General features: G+C 52.7%; 1 protein-coding gene across 1 annotated transcript; it reads right to left on the bottom strand.

Moving 5' to 3' along the window:
- Nucleotides 1-5100: 5100 nt before the first annotated feature.
- On the bottom strand, nucleotides 5101-8286 carry LOC100191280 (putative snRK/SAPK family protein kinase). The gene is made up of 8 exons (NM_001399160.1): nucleotides 7692-8286; nucleotides 7420-7596; nucleotides 7236-7289; nucleotides 7034-7126; nucleotides 6570-6662; nucleotides 6081-6185; nucleotides 5870-5968; nucleotides 5101-5783 (listed from the first exon to the last, which is right to left on the bottom strand). The coding sequence occupies exons 1-8, from the start codon at nucleotides 7866-7868 to the stop codon at nucleotides 5487-5489; spliced, it is 1095 nt and encodes a 364-aa protein (NP_001386089.1). The 5' UTR covers nucleotides 7869-8286; the 3' UTR covers nucleotides 5101-5486.
- Between the last annotated feature and the right edge of the window lie 17759 nt (nucleotides 8287-26045).

The following is a 26045-nucleotide window of genomic DNA, read 5'->3' as shown; positions in this document are numbered from 1 at the left end:
GGGGTGCATGGCGAAAGTCAATGTACCAATTAATAAAAAGCGCAAGCTTGGTCCAAGGACAGTGAATTGTGTCTTTCTTGGATATGCTTCGTGTAGCATAGCATATAGATTTTTAGTAGTTAAATCTGAAGTTCCTGATGTGTATGTTGATACTATTATGGAATCACGTGATGCTACTTTCTTTGAGCATATATTTCCAATGAAAGACATTCATAGCAATTCTAGATACTCTTCTGAGATAATTCCTGAACATAATACACCTATTGAGAGTTTTGAACAGCCACATGAAATTGTCCTAGAGGAGGATGACAATGATGCTCCTAAAAGGAGCAAGAGACAAAGGGTTGAAAAATCCTTTGGTAATGATTTCATTGTGTACCTTGTGGACGATACTCCTACTACCATTGCAGAAGCATTTGCATCTCCAGATGCAGATGATTGGAAAGAAGCAGTTCATAATGAGATGGACTCTATTCTTTCAAATGGTACGTGGGAAGTCACTGATCGACCCTATGGATGCAAACCCGTGGGTTGTAAGTGGGTGTTTAAAAAGAAGCTCAAGCCTGATGGTACAATTGAAAAGTACAAGGCTAGGCTTGTGGCTAAAGGCTATACTCAGAAAGAAGGAGAAGACTTCTTTGATACTTACTCACCTGTTGCTAGAATGACCACTATTCGAGTACTACTTTCTTTGGCTGCCTCGTATGGTCTCCTTGTTCATCAGATGGATGTAAAGACAGCTTTTCTTAATGGAGAGCTGGACGAGGAAATCTATATGGAACAGCCTGATGGATTTGTAGTAAAGGGTCAAGAAAGCAAGGTGTGCAAGTTATTGAAATCTTTGTATGGTCTGAAGCAAGCACCAAAGCAGTGGCATGAGAAGTTTGACACTACTCTAACGTCTGCAGGCTTTGCCATTAATGAGGCAGACAGGTGTGTATATTATCGCTGTGGTGGGGGCGAAGGAGTTATATTGTGCTTATATGTTGATGATATATTGATATTTGGCACAAACATTGATGTGATCAATGAAGTCAAGTCTTTTCTATCAAAGAGTTTTGATATGAAAGATCTGGGAGAAGCTGATGTGATTCTAAACATCAAGCTGATTAAGGCAGATGGTGGGATTACTCTCTCGCAATCTCACTATGTTGAAAAGGTTTTGAAGCGATTTGGCTTCTCTGAGTGCAAACCTTCTCCAACTCCTTATGATCCCAGTGTGACACTGCGAAAGAACAAGAGAATTGGTTTAGACCAATTGAGATACTCTCAGATTGTCGGTTCACTCATGTATCTTGCTGGTGCAACAAGGCCCGATATCTCGTTTGCTGTGAGCAAATTGAGTAGGTTCATGTCAAACCCCGGGACTGATCATTGGCATGCACTTGAGCGGGTTATGCGCTACCTGCAAGGTACAATGAGTTATGGAATTCACTATTCTGGTCAGCATGCAGTACTTGAAGGATATAGTGATTCGAACTGGATATCTGATGCAGACGAGCTTTATGCCACCAGTGGTTATGTCTTTACTATTGGTGGAGGTGCGGTATCATGGAGGTCATGCAAGCAGACCATTTTGACGAGGTCAACCATGGAAGCCGAGCTAGCTGCACTTGACACAGCAACCGTTGAGGCAGAATGGTTGCGTGAACTCTTGATGGACTTGCCGGTGGTTGAGAAACCAATACCAGCTATCCTTATGAACTGTGACAATCAGACAGTGATTGCTAAAGTGACGAGTTCTAAGGATAATGGAAAGTCATCAAGACATGTCAAAAGACGATTGAAGTCTGTCAGAAAGTTGAGAAACTCCGGAGTTATAAGTGTGACTTATATTTCAACAGATAAAAATCTGGCAGATCCTTTTACCAAGGGACTACCACGTAATGTGATAGAAATCGCATCGAGAGAGATGGGTATGAGACCCGAATAAAGTTGCCATGGTGGAAACCCAGTCTATGTGATCGGAGATCCCGTGAATTAGGTCCTGGGAAGAACAAGCCATTGGTGAACTGAGGAGAGTAACTTTTGACCCTCTCTAAGTAAAGATGCAATACTCTCAAATGCTGTAAGGCAGGTTGGCTTTGTGCCTTAATGTGTTCTGTTGGCTTGTATTAGCGAAGATGTTGTCCTGCAGAACATTCTTTGAAAGAACACACCTATATGAGTTAGACTGTCTAACGTCGCAGTCTATGAGATTTGGGTGATCTCTAGTAAACTCATGAAGAGACCTTGGAGTACGACGTATATGCTCCACCCGAGAAGGGGACTACTGGTAGCCAAGTACTGGTCATGACTTCAAGTGAAACCCATTCACGCAAAACTTGCAATTCAAGGCATAGTCCATTGTCCAAGTTGTGGGTTGGTGTAACTTGGAGTTCTAGGCGGAAGTTCAACTTAACAGTCTCTGCTGAAAAACTAGTATATTAAACAGTAGTGAACAGTGGCGAAAACTGCAGATGGGCATTTGAGATCTGGTGGGGGATTGTTAGGATTTATGGGCTTGGCCCAATTAAGTTATTCAAATAAATCCCAGGAAAATCTCAAAAGCCCATATAAGTGGATGGCAAAGGGATAGGTGGAACCAATAGCACCATATTGCTAGCTCTTGTGGAGTAGAGCTAACTTAAATATGGAAGCCACACTCACTCACCAAGTCATGGATGAGAGGAGAGAGTGTGGAGAGCCACACGCGCGCGCGCGCTCGCTCGCCTCGCCTCGCCTGGCCTGGCCTGGCCGGGCCGGGCCGGGGCGGGGCGAAGGGCGCGGGCGCACGACATGCGCGTGAATGGTCCGCCGAAATCCGGCCCCTCGCCTTGCGGGGGCGCGGCTACCTTTTGCCGTTTGATTTTTTGGTTTCTTGGCTGTTACGCTTATCCTAACCGATCGCTACAAAATCTCAACTGATTGCGAGATTTTCGTGGGTGGATAAGCACGGGGGTCGCGGACTCGGCCCTATAAAAGGAGCCCGGCAGCCAGCCTCCAATTCATCCCCAGATCCCAGTTCGCTTTCGCCTCTCTTCATAGCTGAGCCACCTTTTAGTTCCCTTCGTCCCGACCGCAGAGGTGCATCTGCGATCAGGAGAGCAGGTCTCCGGAACCCTTCGTCTTCTAGATCCTGCACCGGGAGAGGGCGAATAAGGTTTTTGGGAAGCGTCTTCACGCGACTGCTCGTGATCTTCTGACATCGTCGACCCAGCTGATCCTGGCGCGCGCCAACAATCAGTAAGTCTAATCAGTACGCATCATCTGATTTGGCTTTTGTTTCAGTTCTTCTGATTTGGTCATGATTTATATTCGGAATTTAATTTGGAATTTGTCTAATTATTCAACAGAAGGCACCAGCAGCGGCGAGAGGAGCAGGAGGGTTCAGGCGCGGGCGGTGTGTTTCCTCGAACAGGTCCCGCGCTGCGCCGCGCTTGCGTGAGCCTGGTGTAGGCGGCGGCGGGTGGTTTTCGTCGGCGAGGGCAGAGGCGGTAGGGGCGGCGGGAATGCTGCGATGGTGCGCGCGCGCGGACGGCGTGGAGGAGTGGGACGATGAGGTCGAGAGGCGAGGGGACGGGGCTGGGAGTGGCGTGGCGGAGTGGGACGATGAGGTAGAGAGGCGAGGGGACGGGGCCGGGGCCGGGAGCGGCGTGGCGGAGTGGAACGAGGAGGTCGAGAGGCGAGGGGACGGGACTGGGAGCGGCGTGGAGAGGTAGCGTGAGCTCACCTCGCGGATGCGGCTGCGGCGGCGAGAGAGTGCGGGCGGGGCTGACGGGAGCGGCTCGGAGGTGGACGAGGTCGGTGCAGGCATCTCGGCCACCGGCGGCGCGGTGGAGGACGAGGCGGCGGCCATTGATTGAAGGAGAGACGCCTATGTAGCTATAGACGCGGCCGCGCGGGGAGCCGACGTGGCGATGCGATTGGACGTAGCCGCAGCAGCCGTATGGAAGCAAGGGCGTGGCGTGGGTGGATGGATCATCCAAAGGCCAAAGCCCACCCAAGTAGACCAGGGCTCTGCACTCTGCTTCAGGGCTGCTTGTGTCGGCGTGCTTGCTGCCTCTCGGTCAGAGCCCAAGAGGCAATGCCAACTCTCACTCACTCCGTGGCATTGTTCATTCAAATTTAAATGGTGAAAAATTAAAATAGTTCTACTTTATAAGTTATATTGATTTGATGATGCTGTGAGCCGATCTATTAGATTTTTCGGACTTCCAATTTATTTTGGTATAAAGTAAAGCAAGATAACTAGATGTGTATGAATCCTCCATTTATACGTCGAAGTCCACACACTTCCATTAGCAATATGAGAAATATTTATGGGGTGTTTGGTTTGAGGAATGAACTAGTCCATCGTCTTCTCACTCCTCACTATTTTTGTTTGGTTTGTGGAATAGAATGAGTTGATCCATCACCATCTCATTCCTCATAGTTATTAGTAGTGATATAAGGAATGGAGTCATCCCACCAAATCTGAGAAATGAACTCATGATGCACAACCTTAATTTGAATGGTATGATTCCTCAAATCAAACACTCTATTACATTAACAATGTGAGACTAATAGTTTCACCATCCCTTGCTATACATGGGCCTTCAAAATATATTTGGAGTTTATCAAATTTCTCTACGAGCCAAGCCTAAATATTCCAACACTGCCTCGGTGCCATCCCATCCATGCGCTTGTGTAATCCGGCGTATATTGTGGCTTCACCGATGTATATAAGATTGTGCTAGACTATATAAAACTAGTACATATAGAACATCTCCCATCCTCAAACCCTAAGATCTGTACCAGCTGTGAATGTATAGATGAGAGCAAGTTTAATAATAGAGTTGACTGCAAAGATTCTTATAGCCTGCTATTTAGCCACCCGTACAGTAGTTAGTTTTAGGATCCTACTTGTCTCTCTCACAGGCTTATTGGTTCTTGTATCGAAGTCTCTCTTTTTTTTATCTTAACATTTAATCAGTTTATAGCCTTTTATTATATTTGCTCTGATAGAGGGTGTGCACGACTTGAGATATATGAGCCAAGAAGACACCAAAATCGAGAAAGATCTCCAGCGGGTTCTCACAAAACTGAGATACGGATGAAATAAAGATGGGGACAGACAGAGAACGGGCAATGGAGTTCCTTTATTTTCCTACACCAAATATAACATATGATACAGTGTAGTAATACAAGTACATCGCTGGGGATGCAGAAACAAAGGGTCCTCTCGGATGAACGAGGTTGTAGCAGTAGCGATTCCAAATGGCTAAACCGTTGCAAAACACTGCACTGAAGGCGCACCAAATAACAACGGCCAAACACAACAGGACGGTAAAAAGGGGCCATCACGAACGACGGCATCAGGCATGAGCAGCAGAGACCTGAAAGCACACAACTACACGCAGGCTGCAGGCAGCAGCAGCACACACCCACCCTCTCCGTCTCTCTAGTTATCTCGGCAACCTGCGAGCGCAACGAGACATTGCCTCGTCGCTGAGCACTCGGCGCCGTCACATAGCGTACACGATCTCCCCGCTGCTCTCCAGGTCGAGGTCGGCGTCCGAGTCCAGGTCCTCCATGTCGTCGTCGAGGTCCAGGCCGTCGTTCAGGAACTGGTTGAGCCCGCGGGACCCCGCCGCCGGAATGGTGGCCTCGCCCAGGATCTGCATGATCTCGTCCATGCCCTGCATCGGCTGCTCGGGCTCCTCGTACTGCTTGCTCGTCGTCGTCGCGCTGTCGTCCACCAGGTCGGCCGGGAGGTTCTTCAGGAACCAAGGGTGGCTCCGTATCTCGGGCATGGTGATCCTCTGCACACGGCGTGTCATGCTGTGCATGTCAGCGATCCGCTCAAAGGCAGGCTCGTGAACGACATCACGAAGCCGGAAGTACTCACGGTGGACGGGTTGGCGACGAAGATCCTGGAGATTAGGTCCTGGCATTCCGGAGATATGTGGACGTAGTCTGGAACCGAGTACTGCACGCCCAGTATTCTCTGCAAAGACAAGAATAATCTCGTCGGCGTTTTTGGTTCGATCCGAACGGGGCAGCCGGTTCTGAAACACTGGATGTAATTATGTAAACGCGCGCGTCTGCGGAGGGAGAACCTGGATCGTCTTCCTGAAATTCTTAGGCTCGTCTGGGTCCTCGAATGGATACGCGCCGACCAGCATCACGTAGAGGGTTACCCCACACGACCACACGTCGGCAACCTTGGTTCAGTAACGAAGAGTTAGGGACTGATTTAGAATTCCAGCCTTCCAACACATAGTTCTTGCTATGCATGGCTAATTGGCTACGCCATGTATAAATGCGGCCCAAGTGAAGAACAATAACACATTTGTGTGTGTGGGGGGGGGGAGGTTGTTGAATACAAACAGTACGAGGAGGTGTCTGTTTTATAGGGACTAATTTTTAAACCCTCAATTTTATTCCATTTTAGACTCTAAAATGTCAAATACAGAAACTATATTTAAGTTTTCGTATTTAACAATTTCGGGACTAAAATAGAATAAAATGGAGGATCTATAAATTAGTCCTTAGAGACCAAACACCTCCTCAGGAGTGTATAATCGTCAGTGACAGTAGCATAATACCTTCCCATCGTATTCCTTCTTCAGAAGAACCTCAGGAGCAATGTATGCTGGAGTTCCCACGGTAGATTTGGGCTGAGAGTGTAGAACTGATGACTGCAATGCAAAAAGGAGTTAGAAGCAGAGCAACAGTTTAATAAGGAGACAAGAATCTCACTAGATGGCCAATCTTTTTCTTTTGAAAGGCACCAGATAACAATATCTGTTGAACTGTAAGCAGATGGTTTTAGCCTACCCCAGCTTGTCAGGGACTAAAAGGCTTTGTTATTATTGTTGCTGCAGCATAAGCAGCTGATTTCAGTTCATTTTATTCTTGACTACGATATGGGCTGCTAATTACAGCTATTGATAGTTTTACTACTCATGTCGTATACTAGCAGGTAAAGTGCGCCCTGTTCATTGCAACTGCACTTCATTTTCCCCACTAAATTTGTAAATAAACAACAGAGCGAGCATCTTGCTACTACCTTTGAGTAGCCGAAATCACATATCTTGACGCGAGGCGCGGTGCTGCCGTCCAACAGGGTGTTCTCTAGCTTCAAGTCACGATGGCATACTTGCTTGACGAACAGGTAGGCAGAAAAACAGAAGCGATTTTAAACAGACCAGTCCAGAGCAGTACAGATTGACAGTAGTAACATTGGAAGCAAAGAAAAACAATATACGTACCATGGAATGGCAGTAGCTGACCCCTGATATGAGTTGTTGGAAAAAGAAACGCGCCTGAAATGAAAAAGGGGCTTTGACAGTTTGATTAGTCCAGTGAAGCAGGAGTGGCGCAGATAGCAATTAGTGCACAAGACAGCACGAGCAGCAAGCAAGCAGGGTCGATGATAGCGAGAGAAAGACGGACCTCGTCCTCGCTGAATCTGCCGGCGTTGCAGATGCGCTCGAAGAGCTCGCCGCCGGAGGCGTACTCCATGACGATGGCCAGGTGCGTCGGGGTGAGGATGACCTCCTTGAAGCGGATGATGTTGGGGTGGCGCAGCGAGCGGTGGTTGATGATCTCCCGCTGCACGTTCTCGTCAATCTGCAGCAGCGATTGGTTGGTCGACGACGTTGGTGATAGTCTGCCCAGAAGGCACAGCCGCACAGCAAGCAGTAGCGGAGACCTGAGTGACCGACCTTCTCGCCTCGGTCGATGTACTTGACGGCGACGAGCTGGCCGTCGGCGCGGTTGCGCATGAGGCGCGCGACGCCGAAGTTGCCGGAGCCGATGTCGCGGACAAGCTCGTAGCGGTCGCCGTCGTGCATTATGGGCATGTCCATCCCCGGGCCCACGGTGAGCGCCGCCCGGTCCATCGCCGTCGCGTCCCTCTCTCTCTCTCTCTCTCGCCGGCGCGCCAGCCAAAGCAGCAGCTGGTAGGCGAGAGTCGAGCGGTCCAGCACCAGCAGCGTACCGGCCCGCGGCGCGCGTCCCGTGATCCAAGAAGCTCCGGGAAAGAGGTGGGAGTATAAAGGAGGCGGCGCTGGCGGGATTTGGTTGGGCCCGATTGGGCGGAGGAGGAAGCACACCTCGTGATCCCTGCCTCCCTCGCCTTCTCTCTCTATCTTTCTCTCTATCAACTCGCCCCTTTTTCCCCACCTCGCTCGCTGCCTTTTTTTTATTTACTTATATTGTCGTCTTCGTCTTCTTTTCTCTCCCTCTTCCACTGGTTTCACTAAGCAAGAAAAACGGAAAATGTTGTTTCTTCAGTTTTCTCTCTCTTCGCTCTGTCCCTCTCCCTCCCTCGCGGTTGCCGGTGACGGTGATCCCAGCAGCAGAGCAGAGACGAACCGAAGAAGACGATGTGTGGGCTGCCGTCCTGCTCGTCTCCCGCGTCATTTACTCAATACTAACTCACACCGCCACCTGGGCCCAGGTGCTCCCGTTGGTCCCATCTGTCATCCATTGCGAATCGAGGGCACCGGTTAGTGACCAAGGTAGGTAGTTGAGCTGTGGGTCCATGGGCAGAAATATCTGGGAGGCGGTGATGGTCCAAAAGCGCACGTGCGGAAGTTACCGGAATAGCCCTGAGCCGCTGAGTCGGTATATTGTGATCGGAGGGTCGGAGAGGCCCATCTCAGGGGCTGGACAGCTGAGAGCGGATTGTCGGGTGGCCGCGTGCAAGGCGCGTTGTCGTGACGATCTGTTTGCGTGCCGACGAGAAGGGCTAGAAGTCAGCCTCCTCTCTTGATGTCTGACGTGATGATTAAAATTTAGGCCGGCTGGGGTTTGCTGCTTTTGTGTCTCGTTTGGACAGTGACCCTGACCCTGGTGGGATGCTTGCACAGACGGTAAAGACGATGAATCCTTTCAAGCACCGAGGAACACCATAGAGAACCCAGTGACAAGGATTGCGAAGTTGACGAAGAGCGCATTAAAAAAGAAACTACGTACGTACTTGGAAAAGGAAAGCTTTTAACTTAACCGTGGACGATTAGATTTCGATAGACTCGGTTTTAAGTAGCCTTGGTACGTACATGATGAATCTAGGTGTTGCTAACGCAACGATGAATAAAAATATTACGATACAGTTTAAAGTAACTTGTAGCTATAAAATAAGTAATAGATATTAAAAAATACCTTATTTAATAGTCATTTTGATTATAATCCATTTACAATCAAATGACATATAGCAAATAAAATCTGGGGAAAAAAGAAAAAATGAGTTACGAAAGGCAAATTGATGTAAATATTGTTGAACAAGTGAAATAAGAATATACCTCTAGTTGAGTCTAGTTCTAGGAGATCTAGGGCTCTAGGCAATTGCAGACTCCACTAGCGCGAGTGATTGGTCTACTTCCACTAGAAGCTCAACTAAATAGCTCTTCAAATCTGTCATTTTACGAAGGATGTAGCATGTATTAGATAATTAGAAGATATTACAACATAGAGTGTTCAAATAATAAAGAGAGATACTTTTTTGGGCCATATTCTTTGCCTTGTTTTTGTTTCTATCATGTATGCTATTTGGAAATTGGAAAATCTGCACATTGAAAAATCTATTGGATTAGGCACGTTATTTTATTTCTATTCAAATAAAAAAATAATCACCCTCAGTCCCTCACTGCATTGTGTGGTTGTGCCTTGGCCGGCGGAGCCGTGGAGGCGGGCGCGGGCAGGCGGCAGCCGCGCCGCTGCTCGCCTACTCAGGCCGCTGCTCGGGCTGCTCGGTCAACGGTCGGCCGCTCGTTGAGGAATGATGATGATTATGATTGAGGCGGTTGGTCGGCTGAGGGCTGCCCTAATTTTTTATTGGGTCGGCCAAGGTATTGCCCAGGCAATACTGGGCCATATTGGGCCCTCCGCCCCTATCTCTAGTAGGTCGTGTAAACAGTCGTACAAAGTATTGTTTTGTATTGTAGATTGTACTATTTTCAGAGTGAAGTTTGAAATAGGGAGTGAAAATGAGAGTGAGATAAAGAGTTTGTTTGAGATAGTCTTAAAAATAGACTTATACTGATCTAGTTTCTTCTAGCAGAGTGACAAGACAACCATAAAAAAATACAGGCAAAATGAAAGGTCATTTTGATTTTTGCTTAGGGGTCATGGAGGCTTAGGATTCACAAATCTTAAAGGTCAAGATACATGTTTACTTAGTAAACGGCTTTACATACTTATTAATGAAGGATGAAGTTTTTCAAGGACTTTGTAGGAAGAAGTTTTTGGAAAATAAAACTTTAGATGAACAGAATGGAAACCATGAGTCTGTCATTTTTTATCAGGTCTTATAAGGTCCAAAGAACAATTTTTAGAGTGTTCCACTTTTGACCTTCACCTAGGTGGACAACTAAAGTTTCAAAATGCCACACCTCGTGCAAAGTACGATTTTGCACTGTAGATTAAATTGTTGCTGTCGGCGTTTCGACCCCGGGGTCCTTGGACCGACGAGTAAATTGTCGCCGCGTGTCCCAGCCCAGATGGGTCGGCGCGAGACGGGGCACAAAGGGGGGAAAAAGAGGGAGACAAGCGTAAAGGGGAAACCCGCGGCCTTCGTGTTGTCCTGCGCCCAGGTCGGGTGAGCTTGCAGTAGGAGGTTACAAGCGTTCGCGTGGGAGGGAGCGAGAGGCCTATACGCGCCGTCCCGTTCTCCCGCGCGGCCAACCTCCTCGTACGAGAGCCCTGGACCTTCCTTTTATAGGCGTAAGGAGAGGGCCCAGGTGTACAATAGGAGATGTAGCAGTGTGCTAACGTGTCTAGCAGAGAGGAGCTAGTGCCCTAAGTACATGCCGTCGTGGCAGCCGGAGAGGTTTTGGCACCCTGTTCATGTGATGTCGTGGCCGTCGGAGGAGCGCTGGAGCCTTGCGGGAGGACAGCTGTCGGGGCTGTCGAGTCCTTGTTGACGTCTCCTTGCTTTCGTAAGGGGCTGAGAGCCACCGTCGTCATGGAGCACGCGGGGCGCCATCATTATTTGTTTACCGGAGCGAGCCAGATGGGACGCCGGTCTTGTTCCCTGTAGCCTGAGCTAGCTAGGGATAGAGTAATGATGCCCCCCCCTGTGACGTGGTCGGTCCGAGCCCTGGGTCGGGCGAGGCGGAAGCTCCTCCGAGGTCGAGGTCGAGTCTGTCTTCCGAGGTCGAGGTCGAGTCCGAGCCCCGGGTCGGGTGAGGCAGAGACCATCGTCTGAGGCCGAGGCTGAGTCCGAGCCCCGGGGTCGGGCGAGGCGGAGTTCGTCGTCTTCTGGAGCCGAGGCCGAGTCCGAGCCCTGGGGTCGGGCGAGGTGGAATTCGTCGTCTTCCGGAGCCGAGGCCGAGTCTGAGCCCTGGGGTCGGGCGAAGCGGAGTTTCCTTTGGCGCCCGAGGCCGGACTTGGCTACTGTCAGCCTCACTCTGTCGAGTGGCACAACAGTCGGAGCGACGCAGGCGACGCTGTCTTCTTGTCAGGCCGGTTAGTGGAGCGGCGAAGTGACCGCGGTCACTTTGGCTCTGTCGACTGAAGGGCGCGCGTCAGGATAAGGTGTCAGGCCATCCTTGCATTAAATGCTCCTGCGATACGGTCGGTCGGTGTGGCGATCTGGCCAAGGTTGCTTCTCGGCGAAGACTGGACCTCGAGCGAGCCGAAGGTGTGTCCGTTGCTTGAGGGGGCCCTCGGGCGAGACGTGAATCCTCCGGGGTCGGCTGCCTTTGCCCGAGGCTGGGCTCGGGCGAGTCGAGATTGTGTCCCTTGAGTGGACTGAGCCTTGACCTTAATCGCACCCATCAGGCCTTTGCAGCTTTGTGTTGATGGGGGTTACCAGCTGAGATTAGGAGTCTTGGGGGTACCCCTAATTATGGTCCCCGACAGTAGCCCCGAGCCTCGAAGGGAGTGTTAATACTCGCTTGGAGGCTTTTGTCGCATTTTTTTGCAAGGGGACCGGCCTTTCTCGGTTGCGTTTCGTTCCGGTGGGTGCGCGCGAGCGCACCCGCCGGGTGTAGCCCCCGAGGCCTCGGAGGAGTGGTTTGACTCCTTTGAGGTCTTAGCGCGTTTCGTAATGCTTTGGCCGGTCTGGTTGTTCCCTCATGCGAACTGGCCGTAGCCCGGGTGCACAGTCGAGTCCCAAGTTCTCGGGCTGGTATGTTGACGCTGTCAACGGTTTGGCCGGAGCCGGGTTTGCGAGAGCAGCCCTCGAGCCTCCGCACAGAGCGAGAGGACGGTCAAGGACATACTCTACTTTTTTAGATACGCCCCTGCGTCGCCTTTCCGCAAGGAGGGGGGAGAGCGCCATGTTGCCCTCGGACGACGCCGAACATGGTGTCTCCAGTGAGTTGCTAACGGGTAATCCGAGTGGACGCCTGTGCCCCATTCGTTAGGGGTCAGCTAGTGGCCCGGAGGCGCGCTCCAAAAGTACCTGCGGGTGATTTACCGGACCCGGTCCCCTTTTGACGGGGCCCGAGGGCTCGATGCCTCCCTCTGGTGGGATTCCGTTACAAAATCGTTCTCGTCGGTCTCGGAAATGTCCTAGGGTACCTCGGGAGCGTAGCTCGAGCCTTGGTTATGTATCGAACGTACCCAGGGTCATCCCTCGCTCTGCGTCTGAGGCGGCTGTCGAACCCTTCGGGGGCCAGCCTACGAACCCCTGATCAGTAATGGGCGTGGAGCCCGAGTGGCCTAAGGCGGCCGTTGAACCCTTCCGAGGGGCCAGCCTTCGAACCTCTAACCAGTAGTGGGCGCGGAGCCCGAGTGCTCTGAGGCAGCTGTTGAACCCTTCTGAGGGGCCAGCCTTCGAACCTCTGATCAGTAGGGGGCTCGGGGCCCGCTTCCTTCGTGGAGAAGGATCCCTTTCGGAGTATCCCCTTTCCCGATCCCTGAGGCAAGAGAGAGAAAGAGGAAGTGGAAAAGGATACGAAATCGAATGACGTGGCGCACCTTTTTTGATGCGGTCATTATGGCGGAGGTGAAGTGTCGCCTGCTTCGCCTGCCAAAGGTGTCGCTTGTCCTGCCGCAGAGTTAATGCGACGGGACGAGTGGTTCGTGGGGCGGTCGTTGTGCGTGCGCGAGCCATTCGAGGAACGGAACACGGGCGCGTCGTCTTCACGCCGTGGGAGAGGGTTCTCTCGCTGTCCCAGGAGGGGACGTGAGCTTGCTGACGACTTGACCGCTGCTTCCGCCCGCCTGCCACCGCCATTACTGTCGGCCCATTTCTGGTCGTATCGACCGTCGCGCCTTCTTCCGCGGCTGACTGACCCGTGACCGATGTGCTCGGTTGACACTGTTGGGCCGTGCGCGGGGTCGCCTCGAGTCGCGGCACTGGTTCCGCAGTCGAGGAGGCGCGGTACTGGCGCAAGTGGTGGTGCAGTTTCTCGCACGTAGTAACCAGCGCGCCGGTTACATGACGTTTGGGCCTGGGCCTCCATGCTGGATGCGTCGAAGTCGAAAGGGTGCGCCCCCTCGGTGCGGTTGCATGCCGCCTGCATGGCGGTCCGCCCTTTCACCCGCTGGTCTGGGCGAAAGTGGAGGAATGCTTGTAACCGCTGGTCAGTTACGCGCACCGCGCACGACGGTTTTGGCTCCTTCTGTCCTGGGCCAGCTTGCGTGGTGCGTGGGACCCAGCCCTCATGTCGTAGGGGGAAGACCTTGGAGCGTGTTGGAGAAGACTCAGCCCACGACGGCTGAGGACGCAAGTGGGGGGAGTTGCCTTTAAAAGGAGGGTGACCCCCTCGAAAGGCAACTATGTCTTAGCGCTCCCCTCATGCATCGCGTCTTTCCACCTTCCGAGCCCCCGGATGGGGGCGCCCGCAGTTCTTCCGCCTTGTCGTCGTTGGAGGAACACAACTTCACGGAAGTTGGTACCTTTTAGCCATCGTTCGGCTTCAAGGATTTTCATCAGGCAGCCCGACTGCATCCCCTTGCCGGTGGTCACCCAAGACGGTGACCACCAGTTTGATGGTGGGGAGAAGCGAGCCGGGCTGCGATCTTGGTCCCGCCCTCAGCTTCAAGGATCTTCATCATCCTGGCTGGGGCAGAGGCCGGGCTGAGCCGGAGCTCTACCTCCAGCGCGGGTTCGTGGGTCACCTTCTCCCTCAGCATTCAAGGGAGAGGGCGCTCACCGGCCTAGCGGGTGGGTCGGATTTCGATAACGCGGGGCTGGTCGGCGGCGAGCGTCGTCAGCTTTAGCGCGTTGGGCTCGCTGGCTCAGCTGGCTCTGGCTCGGCTCCCGATGCCCCCTCCTGCCGCGAGAGCGGTTGTCGCGCCGCGCACACCGGAGGACCGCCCAAGACGTAGCGCGCTGCTAGGGCGGTGTTCGTGTTCTGGGGCTGTCCTGCCTTTGCCCCGGTACGGCGCCTCTGCGCTCGTTCGGGAGGATCCGAGTGGGGATCTGCCGGTGGGCAGATGGCTTCCGTCATAGGCGCTGAGGTGGTGGCGGCCGACGACGGGATCACCGCCACCATCCGTGCTCCGGGCCTCTGGCTCTTTGGCTTTGATAGCTTGTCCTCGCCCCTCGAGCGGGGACATGGGCGAGGGCCTTGTTGCAGCAGCGTCCGTCCTGAGGCCATCGCTGCTGCTGTTTGGCCACCTGGAGCGGAGGTTGTTGTCGCTGCTGCCGGAGCGGGCGTCGGCGAGCCATCTGTCGGCCTTCTGTTGCTCCGCAGGCCCTCCAACGTGGGGGGTTGTTCGTACCTGCGGAGGTGGAACCGGAGTTCCATTTGTAATGGCACCTTGAGTGCCGGTGTCTGTTCATTACGACTGTCGGGGCCTGAACATGTATGTATTTTTGGCACAGAGCCGTGTTTTTTTCCTCATTTCGAGCACTAGGACAGTAGGACTCGCCTATCGGCTAACTGAACCGCTTCACCAAGCGTGAGTTGCCTCGTGCGAAGGTGACGAGTGAGGTATCCGTATCCCGGAGGCGTAGGAGTCCCTCGGCTTGGTCGGCCTTGCCGCTCGAGGCTTCTCTTGCTTAGTTAAGGGAAACCCTCGGCTGCTCTTCGATGACAGCTGGCTGAGGCTTCGGGGCGGCCGGCCGAGCCATCTGCTCGGGCCGGATTCCTGGAGGAGACCCCGGCGGCGATGGCCCGGGCGTGGTGCTGACGTCGTCCTTCGGAGCGGAGATCCTCCGATCGTGTTGCCGTCCGAGGCTCGGTCGGACTTCGCCGAAGGTGGAGTTGACGCCGAGGGTGTTGCTGCTCCCCCTCCGTCGACGTCTGAGCCTGCAGGATCGGTTCATCTTGTAGTGTGCGTATGTTTTCTGCGGCCGCCGTGGCCCAAACATACTGTCGTCACGTTGTAAAGCTGCGTTTCTTTTCCTCTTGTTTCGAGTATCTGGACTTATTTGTCGGTAACAGAATTGTTTGTCCGAGCAAGAGTTACTTTTCACGGAAGGTGATGAGTGAGGTATCCGTATCCCGGAGGCATAGGAGTCCCTCGGCTCGGTCGGCCTTGCCGCTTACGTGTACTCTTACTCGTCCGTAGGATTCTGCTCGATATAGTCGAGAAGGCACGAAAAATCGTTTCGGCAGAAGAGTTCTCGAGCGCTAAGACTTGTTCGGTCCGCGGAATTGCTTATCCGAGCGTGAGTTACTTATCGCAGAAGGTGATGAGTGAGGTATCCGTATCCCGGAGGCGTAGGAGTCCCTCGGCTCGGTCAGCCTTGGCTGCTTATGTGTACTCCGTCGTTTTCAGGATCCCACTTTCGAAGTAGTCGAAAAGCACGAAAGACGTTCTGGCAGAAAAGATCTTTTCTGAGGAAAATTTTGACGCGGAGGGGGTTCCCCCCTTCTAGCCCCCGAGGGAGGGTCGGGCTTTGCCGAGGCAAGGCTGACCCTTCCTTGATGGTTAGACTTTGTATGTGAACGAGGTGTACGAACAACTTGAAAGCATCTTAAGGGTAGAAGCGACGTAGCTGTCGGATGTTCCAAGCGTTGTTGTAGACCTCGCCTTGATTGTTGGCCAGCTTGTATGTCCCGGGCTTCAGAACCTTGGCGATGACGAACGGCCCTTCCCAAGGAGGCGTGAGCTTGTGCCGCCCTCGGGTGTCTTGTCGCAGCCGAAGCACCAAGTCGCCCACCTGGAGGTCTCGGGACCGAACCCCTCGGGCGTGGTAGCCTCGCAGGGACTGTTGATACCGCGCCGAGTGTAGTAAGGCCATGTCCCGAGCCTCTTCCAGCTGGTCCAATGAGTCTTCTCGGTTTGTTCGATTGCTTTGGTCGTCGTAGGCCCTCACCCTCGGGGAACCGTATTCTAAGTCTGTGGGCAAGATGGCCTCGGCCCCATAGACTAGAAAGAACGGTGTGAAGCCCGTGGCTCGGCTCGGCGTCGTCCTCAGACTCCAGACCACCGAGGGGAGCTCCTTCATCCATCGCTTGCCGAACTTGTTGAGGTCGTTGTAGATCCGTGGCTTGAGTCCTTGCAGAATCATGTCGTTGGCACGCTCTACTTGCCCATTTGTCATGGGGTGAGCCACGGCGGCCCAGTCCACCCAGATGTGGTGATCCTCGCAGAAGTCCAGGAACTTTCTGCCAGTGAACTGGTGTCGGCGTTTCGAGACCGGGGGGTCCCCGAGCCGACGAGTGAGTGTGCCGCGTGCCCCAGCCCAGATGGGTCGAGCGCGTGGGCGAGCGCGAAGGGGGGAGAAGCGAGGTGGCCGGAGACGGGCGTGAGAGAGGTGGAGATCCCGCGGTCTTCGTGTTCGTCCCGCGCCCAGGTCGGGTGCGCTTGCAGTAGGGGGGTTACAAGCGTCCACGCGGGTGAGGGAAGCGAGCGGCCCTGAGAGAGCGCATGTCCCGTCCTCGTCCCGCGCGGCCAACCTTCTCTAAGAAGGCCCTGGTCCTTCCTTTTATAGGCGTAAGGAGAGGATCCAGGTGTACAATGGGGGTGTAGCAGAGTGCTACGTGTCTAGCGGAGGGAGAGCTAGCGCCCTAAGTACATGCCAATGTGGCAGCCGGAGAGATCTTGGCACCCTGCTGGCGTGATGTCGTGGCTGTCGGAGGAGCAACGGAGCCTGGCGGAGGGACAGCTGTCGGAGCGGTCGAGTCCTTGCTGACGTCCACCTGCTTCCGTAAGAGAGCTGAGAGTCGCCGTCGTCACAGAGCTTGTGGGGCGCCATCATCGCCCATCTGGCGGAGCTAGCCAGATGGGACACCGGTCTTGTTCTCCATGACCCGAGTCGGCTCGGGGTAGGATGATGATGGCGCTTCCTGTTGACGTGGCGGGCCTGTGCCCTAGGTCGGGCGACGTGGGGGCTCCTCCGAAGCCGGGGTCGAGTCTGTCTTCCGTGGCCGAGGCCGAGCCCGAGCCCCCGGGTCGAGCGAGGCGGAGATCGTTCGGCAGAGGCCCGGGCGGAGTCCGAGCTCTGGGGTCGGGCGAAGCGGAGTTCGTCGTCTTCCGTGTCTTAGCCCGAGTCCGAGCCCTGGGGTCGGGCGGAGCGGAGTTCGCCGTCTTCCGGGTCTTAGCCCGAGTCCGAGCCCTGGGGTCGGGCGGAGCGGAGTTCGTCGTCTTCCGGGTCTGAGCCCGAGTCCGAGCCCTGGGGTCGGGCGGAGCGGAGTTCGCCGTCTTCCGGGTCTTAGCCCGAGTCCGAGCCCTGGGGTCGGGCGGAGCGGAGTTCGTCGTCTTCCGGGTCTTAGCCCGAGTCCGAGCCCTGGGGTCGGGCGGAGCGGAGTTCGCCGTCTTCCGGGGCTGAGCCCGAGTCCGAGCCCTGGGTCGGGCGGAGCAGAGCTTCCTATGGCGCCTTTGGCAAGGCCTGACTGCCTGTCCGACTCACTCTGTTGAGTGGCACTGCAGTCGGAGTGGCGCAGGCGGCGCTGTCCTTCTGTCAGACCGGTCAGTGGTGCGGCGGAGTGACGGCGGTCACTTCGGCTCTGCCGGGGGGCGCGCGTCAGGATAAAGGTGTCAGGCCACCTTTGCGTTAAATGCTCCTGCAACTCGGTCAGTCGGTGCGGCGATTTGGTCAGGGTTGCTTCTCAGCGAAGCCAAGGCCTCGGGCGAGCCGGAGATGCGTCCGCCGTAAAAAGCGGGGCCTCGGGCGAGACGGAAGTCCCTCGAGGTCGGCTGCCCTTAGCCGAGGCTAGGCTCGGGCGAAGCGTGATCGAGTCACTCGTATGGACTGATCCCTGACTTAATCGCACCCATCAGGCCTCTGTAGCTTTATGCTGATGGGGGTTACCAGCTGAGAATTAGGCGTCTTGAGGGTACCCCTAATTATGGTCCCCGACAGTAGCCCCCGAGCCTCGAAGGGAGTGTTAGCACTCGCTTGGAGGCTTTCGTCGCACTTTTTTGCAAGGGGACCAGCCTTTCTCGGTTGCATTTTGTTCCGGTGGGTGCGCGCGAGCGCACCCGCCGGGTGTAGCCCCCGAGGCCTCGGAGGAGTGGTTTCATTCCTTCGAGGTCTTAATGCCTTGCGTAATGCTTCGGCTGGTCTGGTTGTTCCCTCATGCGAACTGGCCGTAGCCCGGGTGCACGGTCGGGGCCCAAGCTCTCGGGCTGGTATGTTGACGCTGTCAACGGTCTGGCCGGAGCCGGGTTTGCGAGAGCAGCCCCCGAGCCTCCGCACAGGGCAAGAGGACGATCAGGGACAGACTCGGCTTTTTTACATACGCCCCTGCGTCGCCTTTCCGCAAGGAGGAGGGGGTGAGAGCGCCATGTTACCCTCGATGGGCACCGAACATGGTGTCTCCGGTGAGCTGCAAGCGGGTGATCCGAGTGGACGTCCGTGCCCCGTTCGTTGGGGGTCGGCTAGGGGCCCAGAGGCACGCCCAAAAGTACCTGCGGGTGAACCGCCGGACCCGGTCCCCTGGCGACGGGGTCCGAGGGCTCGATGCCTCCCTCCGATGGGATTCCGTTACAAGATTGTTCCCGCTGGTCTCGGAAATGTCCTAGGGTACCTCGGGAGCGCAGCCCGAGCCTCGGTTATGTATCGAACGTACCCCTGGTCATCCCTCGCTCGGTGTCTGAGGCGACTGTGAACCCTTCGGGGGCCAGCCTTCGAACCCCTGATCAGTAATGGGCGCGGAGCTCGAGTAGCCTGAGGCGGCCATGGAGCCCTTCTGGGGGCCGGCCTTCGAACCCCTGACCAGTAGTGGGTGTCGGGCCCACGCGATCTGAGGCGACTGTTGAACCCTTCGGAGGGCCAGCCTTCAAACCTCTAATCAGTAGGGGGGCTCGGAGCCCGGTTCCTTCGCAGAGAAGGATCCTTTTCGGGGTATCCCCCTTTCCCGGTCCCTGTTGCAAGAGATAGAGAAAGAGGAAAAAGGGAAAAGGATACGAAATCGAACGACGTGGTGTACCTTTTTTGGCACGGTAATTACGGCGAAGGCGAAGCGTCGCCCGCCGCTCCTGCCAGAGGCGCCGCCTGTCCCGCCGCGGAGTTAATGCGACGGGGCGAGTGGTTGGCGGGGCGGCCGTTGCGCGTGCGCGAGCCGTTCGAGGAACGGATCACGGGCGCACCGTCTTCACGCCGTGGGAGGAGGCTCTCTTGCTGTCCCTGGATGGGACGTGAGCCTGGCTGACGACGTGACCGCTGCTCCCGCCCGCCTGCCACCGTCATTACTGCCGGCCCACTTTCGGCCGCATTGACCGTCGCGCCAGGCTGGCGCTGCTGGGTCGTGCGCTGGGTCGCCTCGAGTCGCGGCATAGGTTCCGCAACCGAAGAGGTGCGACGGTGGTGCAAGTGGCGGTGCGGTTGCTTGCACGCAGCAACTGGCGCGCTGGTTGCGTGACGCGTGGGCCTGGGCCTCCAAGCTGGCGTGTCAGAAGTCGGAGAAGCGCGTCCACCTGGCGCGGTTGCATGCCGCCTGCATGGCTACCCGCCCCTTTGAAAGGGAAATGTGCCCTTGGGCCATTTCTAAGTATTTTGGTGATTGAGTGTCAACACAAGTGCTTAAATGTGAATCAATACCCATGGATGAACAAAGTGCAAATCTAGAGCAAAGGTATGTTTCTAAGTCTTAGTACATTGGTTTTGTGTACTAATATACTTGTCTAAGTATTAGAAACAGGAAGAAGAAGAAGAGAAGAAAGTTGGCTATGTACAGCCAACTGGCTGTTTCGGTCAGGGGCACCGGACTGTCCGGTGGTGCACCGGACAGTGTCCGGTGCGCCAGGCTATCTCGGCCGAAGAGGCCGCTCTCGGGAATTTGCTGACGGCGTACGGCTAAAATTCACCGGACTGTCCGGTGTGCACCGGACTGTCCGGTGAGCCAACGGTCGGCCAGGGCCAACGGTCGGCCGCGCGATCCACGTGGGACACGTGGCCGAGCCAACGGTCGGAAGGGGGCACCGGACTGTCCGGTGTGCACCGGACATGTCCGGTGCGCCAACGACTCCCGCATCTGCAACGGTCGGCTTCGCCATTTAAGGAAAGGAATCGGGCACCGGACACTGTCCGGTGTGCACCGGACTGTCCGGTGCGCCCGATGACAGAAGGCAAAGATGGCCTTCCAGATTTGTTCTCAACGGCTCCTAGCTGCCTTGGGGCTATAAAAGGGACCCCTAGGCGCATGGAGAAACACACCAAGCAACTCTTGAGCATTCTTGATCATCCACACTCAGTCTTTGCGCATCCGTTTGTGATTCTAAGTGATTCGAGCTCTGTTCTTGTGAGAAACTGTGAGATAGTCTTTGAGCTCGAATCTTGGCCGTGTGTGTGCGCGTTTCGCTGTGTATTTGTGTGTGTTGCTTCCCTCCCTTACTCCGTGTTTCTTTGTGAATCTTAAGTGTAAGGGCGAGAGACTCCAATTTGTGGAGATTCCTCGCGAGTGGGATAAAGATAAGCAAGGCATAACATCGTGGTATTCAAGTGGGTCTTTGGACCGCTTGAGAGGGGTTGATTGCAACCCTCGTCCGTTGGGACGCCACAACGTGGAGTAGGCAAGTTCTGTACTTGGCCGAACCACGGGATAAATCACTGTGTCTCCTCTGTGTTAAATTCTCTATGATAGTCGTATTGTGCAAGATCTCCTCTTTAGCCACTTGGCAATTATTGTGCTAACCCTTAACAAGTTTTTGTGGCTATAAGTTAAGCTTTTACAGGATCACCTATTCACCCCCCCCCTCTAGGTGCTCTCAATTGGTATCGGAGCCGTTCTCTTCACAAAGGGACTTACCGCCCGAAGAGATGGATCCTAAGGGGAAGGGAATCGTGATCAACGACAAAGAAAAGGAATCCTTCGTCAACGAGCCGAAGGACGACAAGCCTACCGACTCCGGCTCGGGGCATAGACGGAAGGAAGGGAAGAAGAAGAAGACAAGGCGCATCAAGGAGATCATCTACTACGACGATAGTGATGAGTCTACTTCTTCCCAAAAGGATGATGACAACGACTACAAAAAGACGGTCAATTCGAACTTTTCATTTGATTATTCTCGTATTCAACATAGTTCAAATTCGCATTTGCTTTCCATTCCTCTTGGCAAACCTCCACACTTCGATGGGGAGGACTACGGATTTTGGAGTCACAAAATGCGTAGTCACTTATTCTCTCTCCATCCAAGCATATGGGAGATTGTGGAGAATGGAATGAAATTTGATAGCTCGGATAGCCCTATGCTTATAAATGAACAAATTCATAGAAATGCACAAGCTACTACTGTTCTCTTAGCGTCTTTGTGCAGGGAAGAGTACAATAAGGTGAGCGGCTTGGACAATGCCAAGCAGATATGGGACACCCTCAAGATCTCTCACGAGGGGAACGACATCACCATGCTCACCAAGATGGAGTTGGTGGAGGGCGAGCTTGGACGATTCGCCATGATAAGGGGAGAGGAGCCAACTCAAACTTACAACCGGCTCAAGACTCTTATCAACAAAATAAGGAGCTACGGAAGCACGCGTTGGACGGATCACGACGTCGTCCGCCTAATGCTCAGGTCCTTTACCGTTCTTGATCCTCATCTCGTGAACAATATTCGTGAGAATCCCAGGTACACGATGATGACGCCCGAGGAAGTACTTGGAAAATTCGTGAGCGGGCGAATGATGATCAAGGAGGCAAGATACGTCGACGACGCGTTGAACGGTCCACTCCACGAGCCTCAACCCATTGCTCTAAAGGCAACGAGGAGCAAGGAGTCGCTACCTAGCAAGGTGGCGCAAGTTGAGGCGGCCGGGCTCAATGATGAAGAGATGGCTCTCATCATCAAGAGATTCAAGACGGCGCTAAAAGGTCGAAAGGGACAGCCAAGCAAGGCCAAGACCAAGGGAAAGCGATCATGCTTCAAATGCGGTAAGCTTGGTCATTTTATTGCTAACTGTCCCGAAAATGATAGTGACCAGGAGCAAGGGAAAAATGGGAAGAGAGAGAACAAGAAAGTTTACAAGAAGGCCAAAGGCGAAGCACACCTTGGAAAGGAGTGGGATTCGGATTGCTCTTCGTCCGACTCCGACGACGAAGGACTCGCCGCCACTGCCTTCAACAAATCAGCTCTCTTCCCCAACGAGCATCACACTTGCCTCATGGCAAGGGAAAAGAAGGTAATCACTCGTAATGCTAATACTTATGATTCTTCTAGTGATGATGAATCTAGTGAGGATGAAATTGATTACTCTAGTTTATTCAAGGGATTGGATAGAACTAAGATAGCTAAGATTAATGAGTTGATTGATGCCTTAAATGAAAAGGATAGAATCTTAGAGAAACAAGAAGACCTTTTATATGAAGAACATGATAAATTTGTTAGTGCACAAAATTCACTTGCTCTAGAAGTTAAAAGAAATGGAATACTTTCTTGTGAACTTTCTACTTGTAATGAAACCATTTCTTCTTTAAAAGGTGAAATTAATGTTTTAAATGCTAAACTAGAAGTAGCAAGTAACTCTTGTGTTGAAAATATTACAATTTGCACTAGGTGTAAGGATTTTGATGTTAATGCTTGTAGTGAACACTTAGTTTCAATTTCAAAACTAAATGATGAAGTGGCTAGTCTTAATGCTCAACTTAAGACTAGCAAGAGTGAAGTTGATAAAATAAAATTTGCAAGGAATGCCTACACAGTGGGTAGACACCCCTCAATTAAGGATGGTCTTGGCTTCAAGAGAGAGGCCAAGAACTTAACAAGCCATAAGGCTCCCATCTTCGTCAAGGAGAAAGGGAAGGCCCCTATGGCTAGTAGTGCTAAAAGGAACCATGCTTTCTTGTACCATGATAGGAGACATGCTAGAAATGCTTATAATGATTTTGATTCACATGTTTATGATTCTCATGCCATGTTTGCTTCTAGTTCTTCCTATAAGCATGATAGAGAAATGTGTAGGAGAAATGTTGTGCATATGCCTAGGAGAAATTTTGCTCATGTTCCTAGAAAAGTTGTGAACAAACCTTCTACCATTTATTATGCTTGCAATGTTCCCTTTGCTATTTGTAGAAAGGGTAAGAAAGTAATTGCTAGGAAGTTAGGGGCAAAATGCAAGGGAGACAAAACTTGCATTTGGGTCCCTAAGGAAATTTGCACTAACCTTGTAGGACCCAACAAGAGTTGGGTACCTAAGTCCCAAGCCTAAATTTGCCTTGCAGGTTTATGCATCCGGGGGATCAAGCTGGATTATCGACAGCGGATGCACAAACCATATGACGGGGGAGAAGAAGATGTTCACTTCCTACGTCAAGAATAAGGATTCCCAGGATTCAATTATATTCGGTGATGGGAATCAAGGCAAGGTAAAAGGGTTAGGTAAAATTGCAATTTCTAATGAGCATTCTATCTCTAATGTATTTTTAGTAGAGAGTCTTGGATATAATTTGCTATCTGTTAGTCAATTATGTCATATGGGGTATAACTGTCTATTTACAAATGTAGATGTGTCTGTCTTTAGAAGAAGTGATGGTTCACTAGCTTTTAAGGGTGTACTAGACGGCAAACTTTATTTAGTTGATTTTGCAAAAGAAGAGGCCGGTCTAGATGCATGCTTAATAGCTAAGACTAGCATGGGCTGGCTGTGGCATCGCCGCTTAGCACATGTGGGGACGAAGAACCTTCACAAGCTTCTAAAGGGAGAACACGTGATAGGTTTGACTAACGTGCATTTCGAAAAAGATAGACCTTGTGCAGCTTGTCAAGCAGGTAAACAAGTGGGAGGAGCGCATCACAGCAAGAATGTGATGACCACTTCAAGACCCCTGGAGCTGCTACATATGGACCTCTTCGGACCTGTCGCCTATCTGAGCATAGGAGGGAGTAAGTATGGTTTAGTTATTGTTGATGACTTTTCCCGCTTCACTTGGGTATTCTTTTTGCAGGATAAGTCTGAAACCCAAGGGACCCTCAAGCGCTTCCTCAGGAGAGCTCAAAATGAGTTTGAGCTCAAGGTGAAGAAGATAAGGAGCGACAACGGGTCCGAATTCAAGAACCTTCAAGTGGAGGAATTTCTTGAGGAGGAAGGGATCAAGCACGAGTTCTCCGCTCCCTACACACCACAGCAAAATGGTGTGGTAGAGAGGAAGAACAGGACGCTAATCGATATGGCGAGGACAATGCTTGGAGAATTCAAGACCCCCGAGTGTTTTTGGTCGGAAGCCGTGAACACGGCTTGCCACGCCATCAACAGGGTCTACCTTCATCACCTCCTCAAGAAGACTTCGTATGAGCTTCTAACCGGTAACAAACCCAATGTATCTTACTTTCGTGTATTTGGGAGCAAGTGCTACATTCTAGTGAAGAAAGGTAGAAATTCTAAGTTTGCTCCCAAAGCTGTAGAAGGGTTTTTGTTAGGTTATGACTCAAATACAAAGGCGTATAGAGTCTTCAACAAATCATCGGGTTTGGTTGAAGTCTCTAGCGACGTTGTATTTGATGAGACTAATGGCTCTCCAAGAGAGCAAGTTGTTGATTGTGATGATGTAGATGAAGAAGATGTTCCGACGGCCGCTATACGGACCATGGCGATTGGAGAAGTACAGCCACAGGAACAAGATGAACGAGATCAACCTTCTTCGTCAACTATGGTGCATCCCCCAACCGAAGATGACGAACAGGTACCTCAAGTGGAGGCGCTTGATCAAGGGGGAGCACAAGATGATCAAGTAATGGAGGAAGAAGCGCAACCGGCACCTCCAACCCAAGTTCGAGCGATGATTCAAAGGGATCATCCCGTCGATCAAATTCTGGGTGACATTAGCAAGGGAGTAACTACTCGATCTCGATTAGTTAATTTTTGTGAGCATTACTCCTTTGTCTCTTCTATTGAGCCTTTCAGGGTAGAGGAGGCCTTGCTAGATCCGGATTGGGTATTGGCCATGCAGGAGGAGCTCAACAACTTCAAGCGCAATGAAGTTTGGACACTGGTGCCTCGTCCGAAGCAAAATATTGTGGGAACCAAGTGGGTGTTCCGCAACAAACAGGACGAGCACGGGGTGGTGACGAGGAACAAGGCTCGACTTGTGGCAAAAGGTTATGCCCAAGTCGCAGGTTTGGACTTTGAGGAGACTTTCGCTCCTGTGGCTAGGCTAGAGTCCATTCGTATCTTGCTAGCATATGCCGCTCACCATTCTTTCAGGTTGTACCAAATGGATGTGAAGAGCGCTTTCCTCAACGGGCCAATCAAGGAGGAAGTGTACGTGGAGCAACCCCCTGGCTTCGAGGATGAACGGTACCCCGACCACGTGTGTAAGCTCTCTAAGGCGCTCTATGGACTTAAGCAAGCCCCAAGAGCATGGTATGAATGCCTTAGAGACTTTTTAACTGCTAATGCTTTCAAGGTTGGGAAAGCCGATCCAACTCTTTTTACAAAGACATGTGATGGTGATTGGTTTGTGTGCCAAATTTATGTCGATGACATAATATTTGGTTCTACTAACCAAAAGTCTTGTGAAGAGTTTAGCAGGGTGATGACGCAGAAATTCGAGATGTCGATGATGGGCGAGTTGAACTACTTCCTTGGGTTCCAAGTGAAGCAACTCAAGGACGGCACCTTCATCTCCCAAACGAAGTACACGCAAGATCTGCTAAAGCGGTTTGGGATGAAGGACGCCAAGCCCGCAAAGACTCCTTTGTTGAGGTCGGTGTGTCCGTCGGTCCCCATCCGTTGCCCTATCCACCGCCGAGGCCGAGTACGTTGCCGCAGGTCAGTGTTGCGCGCAACTACTTTGGAT

This window comes from Zea mays, chromosome 1 (assembly GCF_902167145.1).
Source record: "Zea mays cultivar B73 chromosome 1, Zm-B73-REFERENCE-NAM-5.0, whole genome shotgun sequence".
Classification (NCBI taxonomy): Eukaryota; Viridiplantae; Streptophyta; class Magnoliopsida; order Poales; family Poaceae; genus Zea; species Zea mays.
Note: the sequence above shows the minus strand (reverse complement) of the source record. Positions and strands in the feature narration are given on the sequence as shown.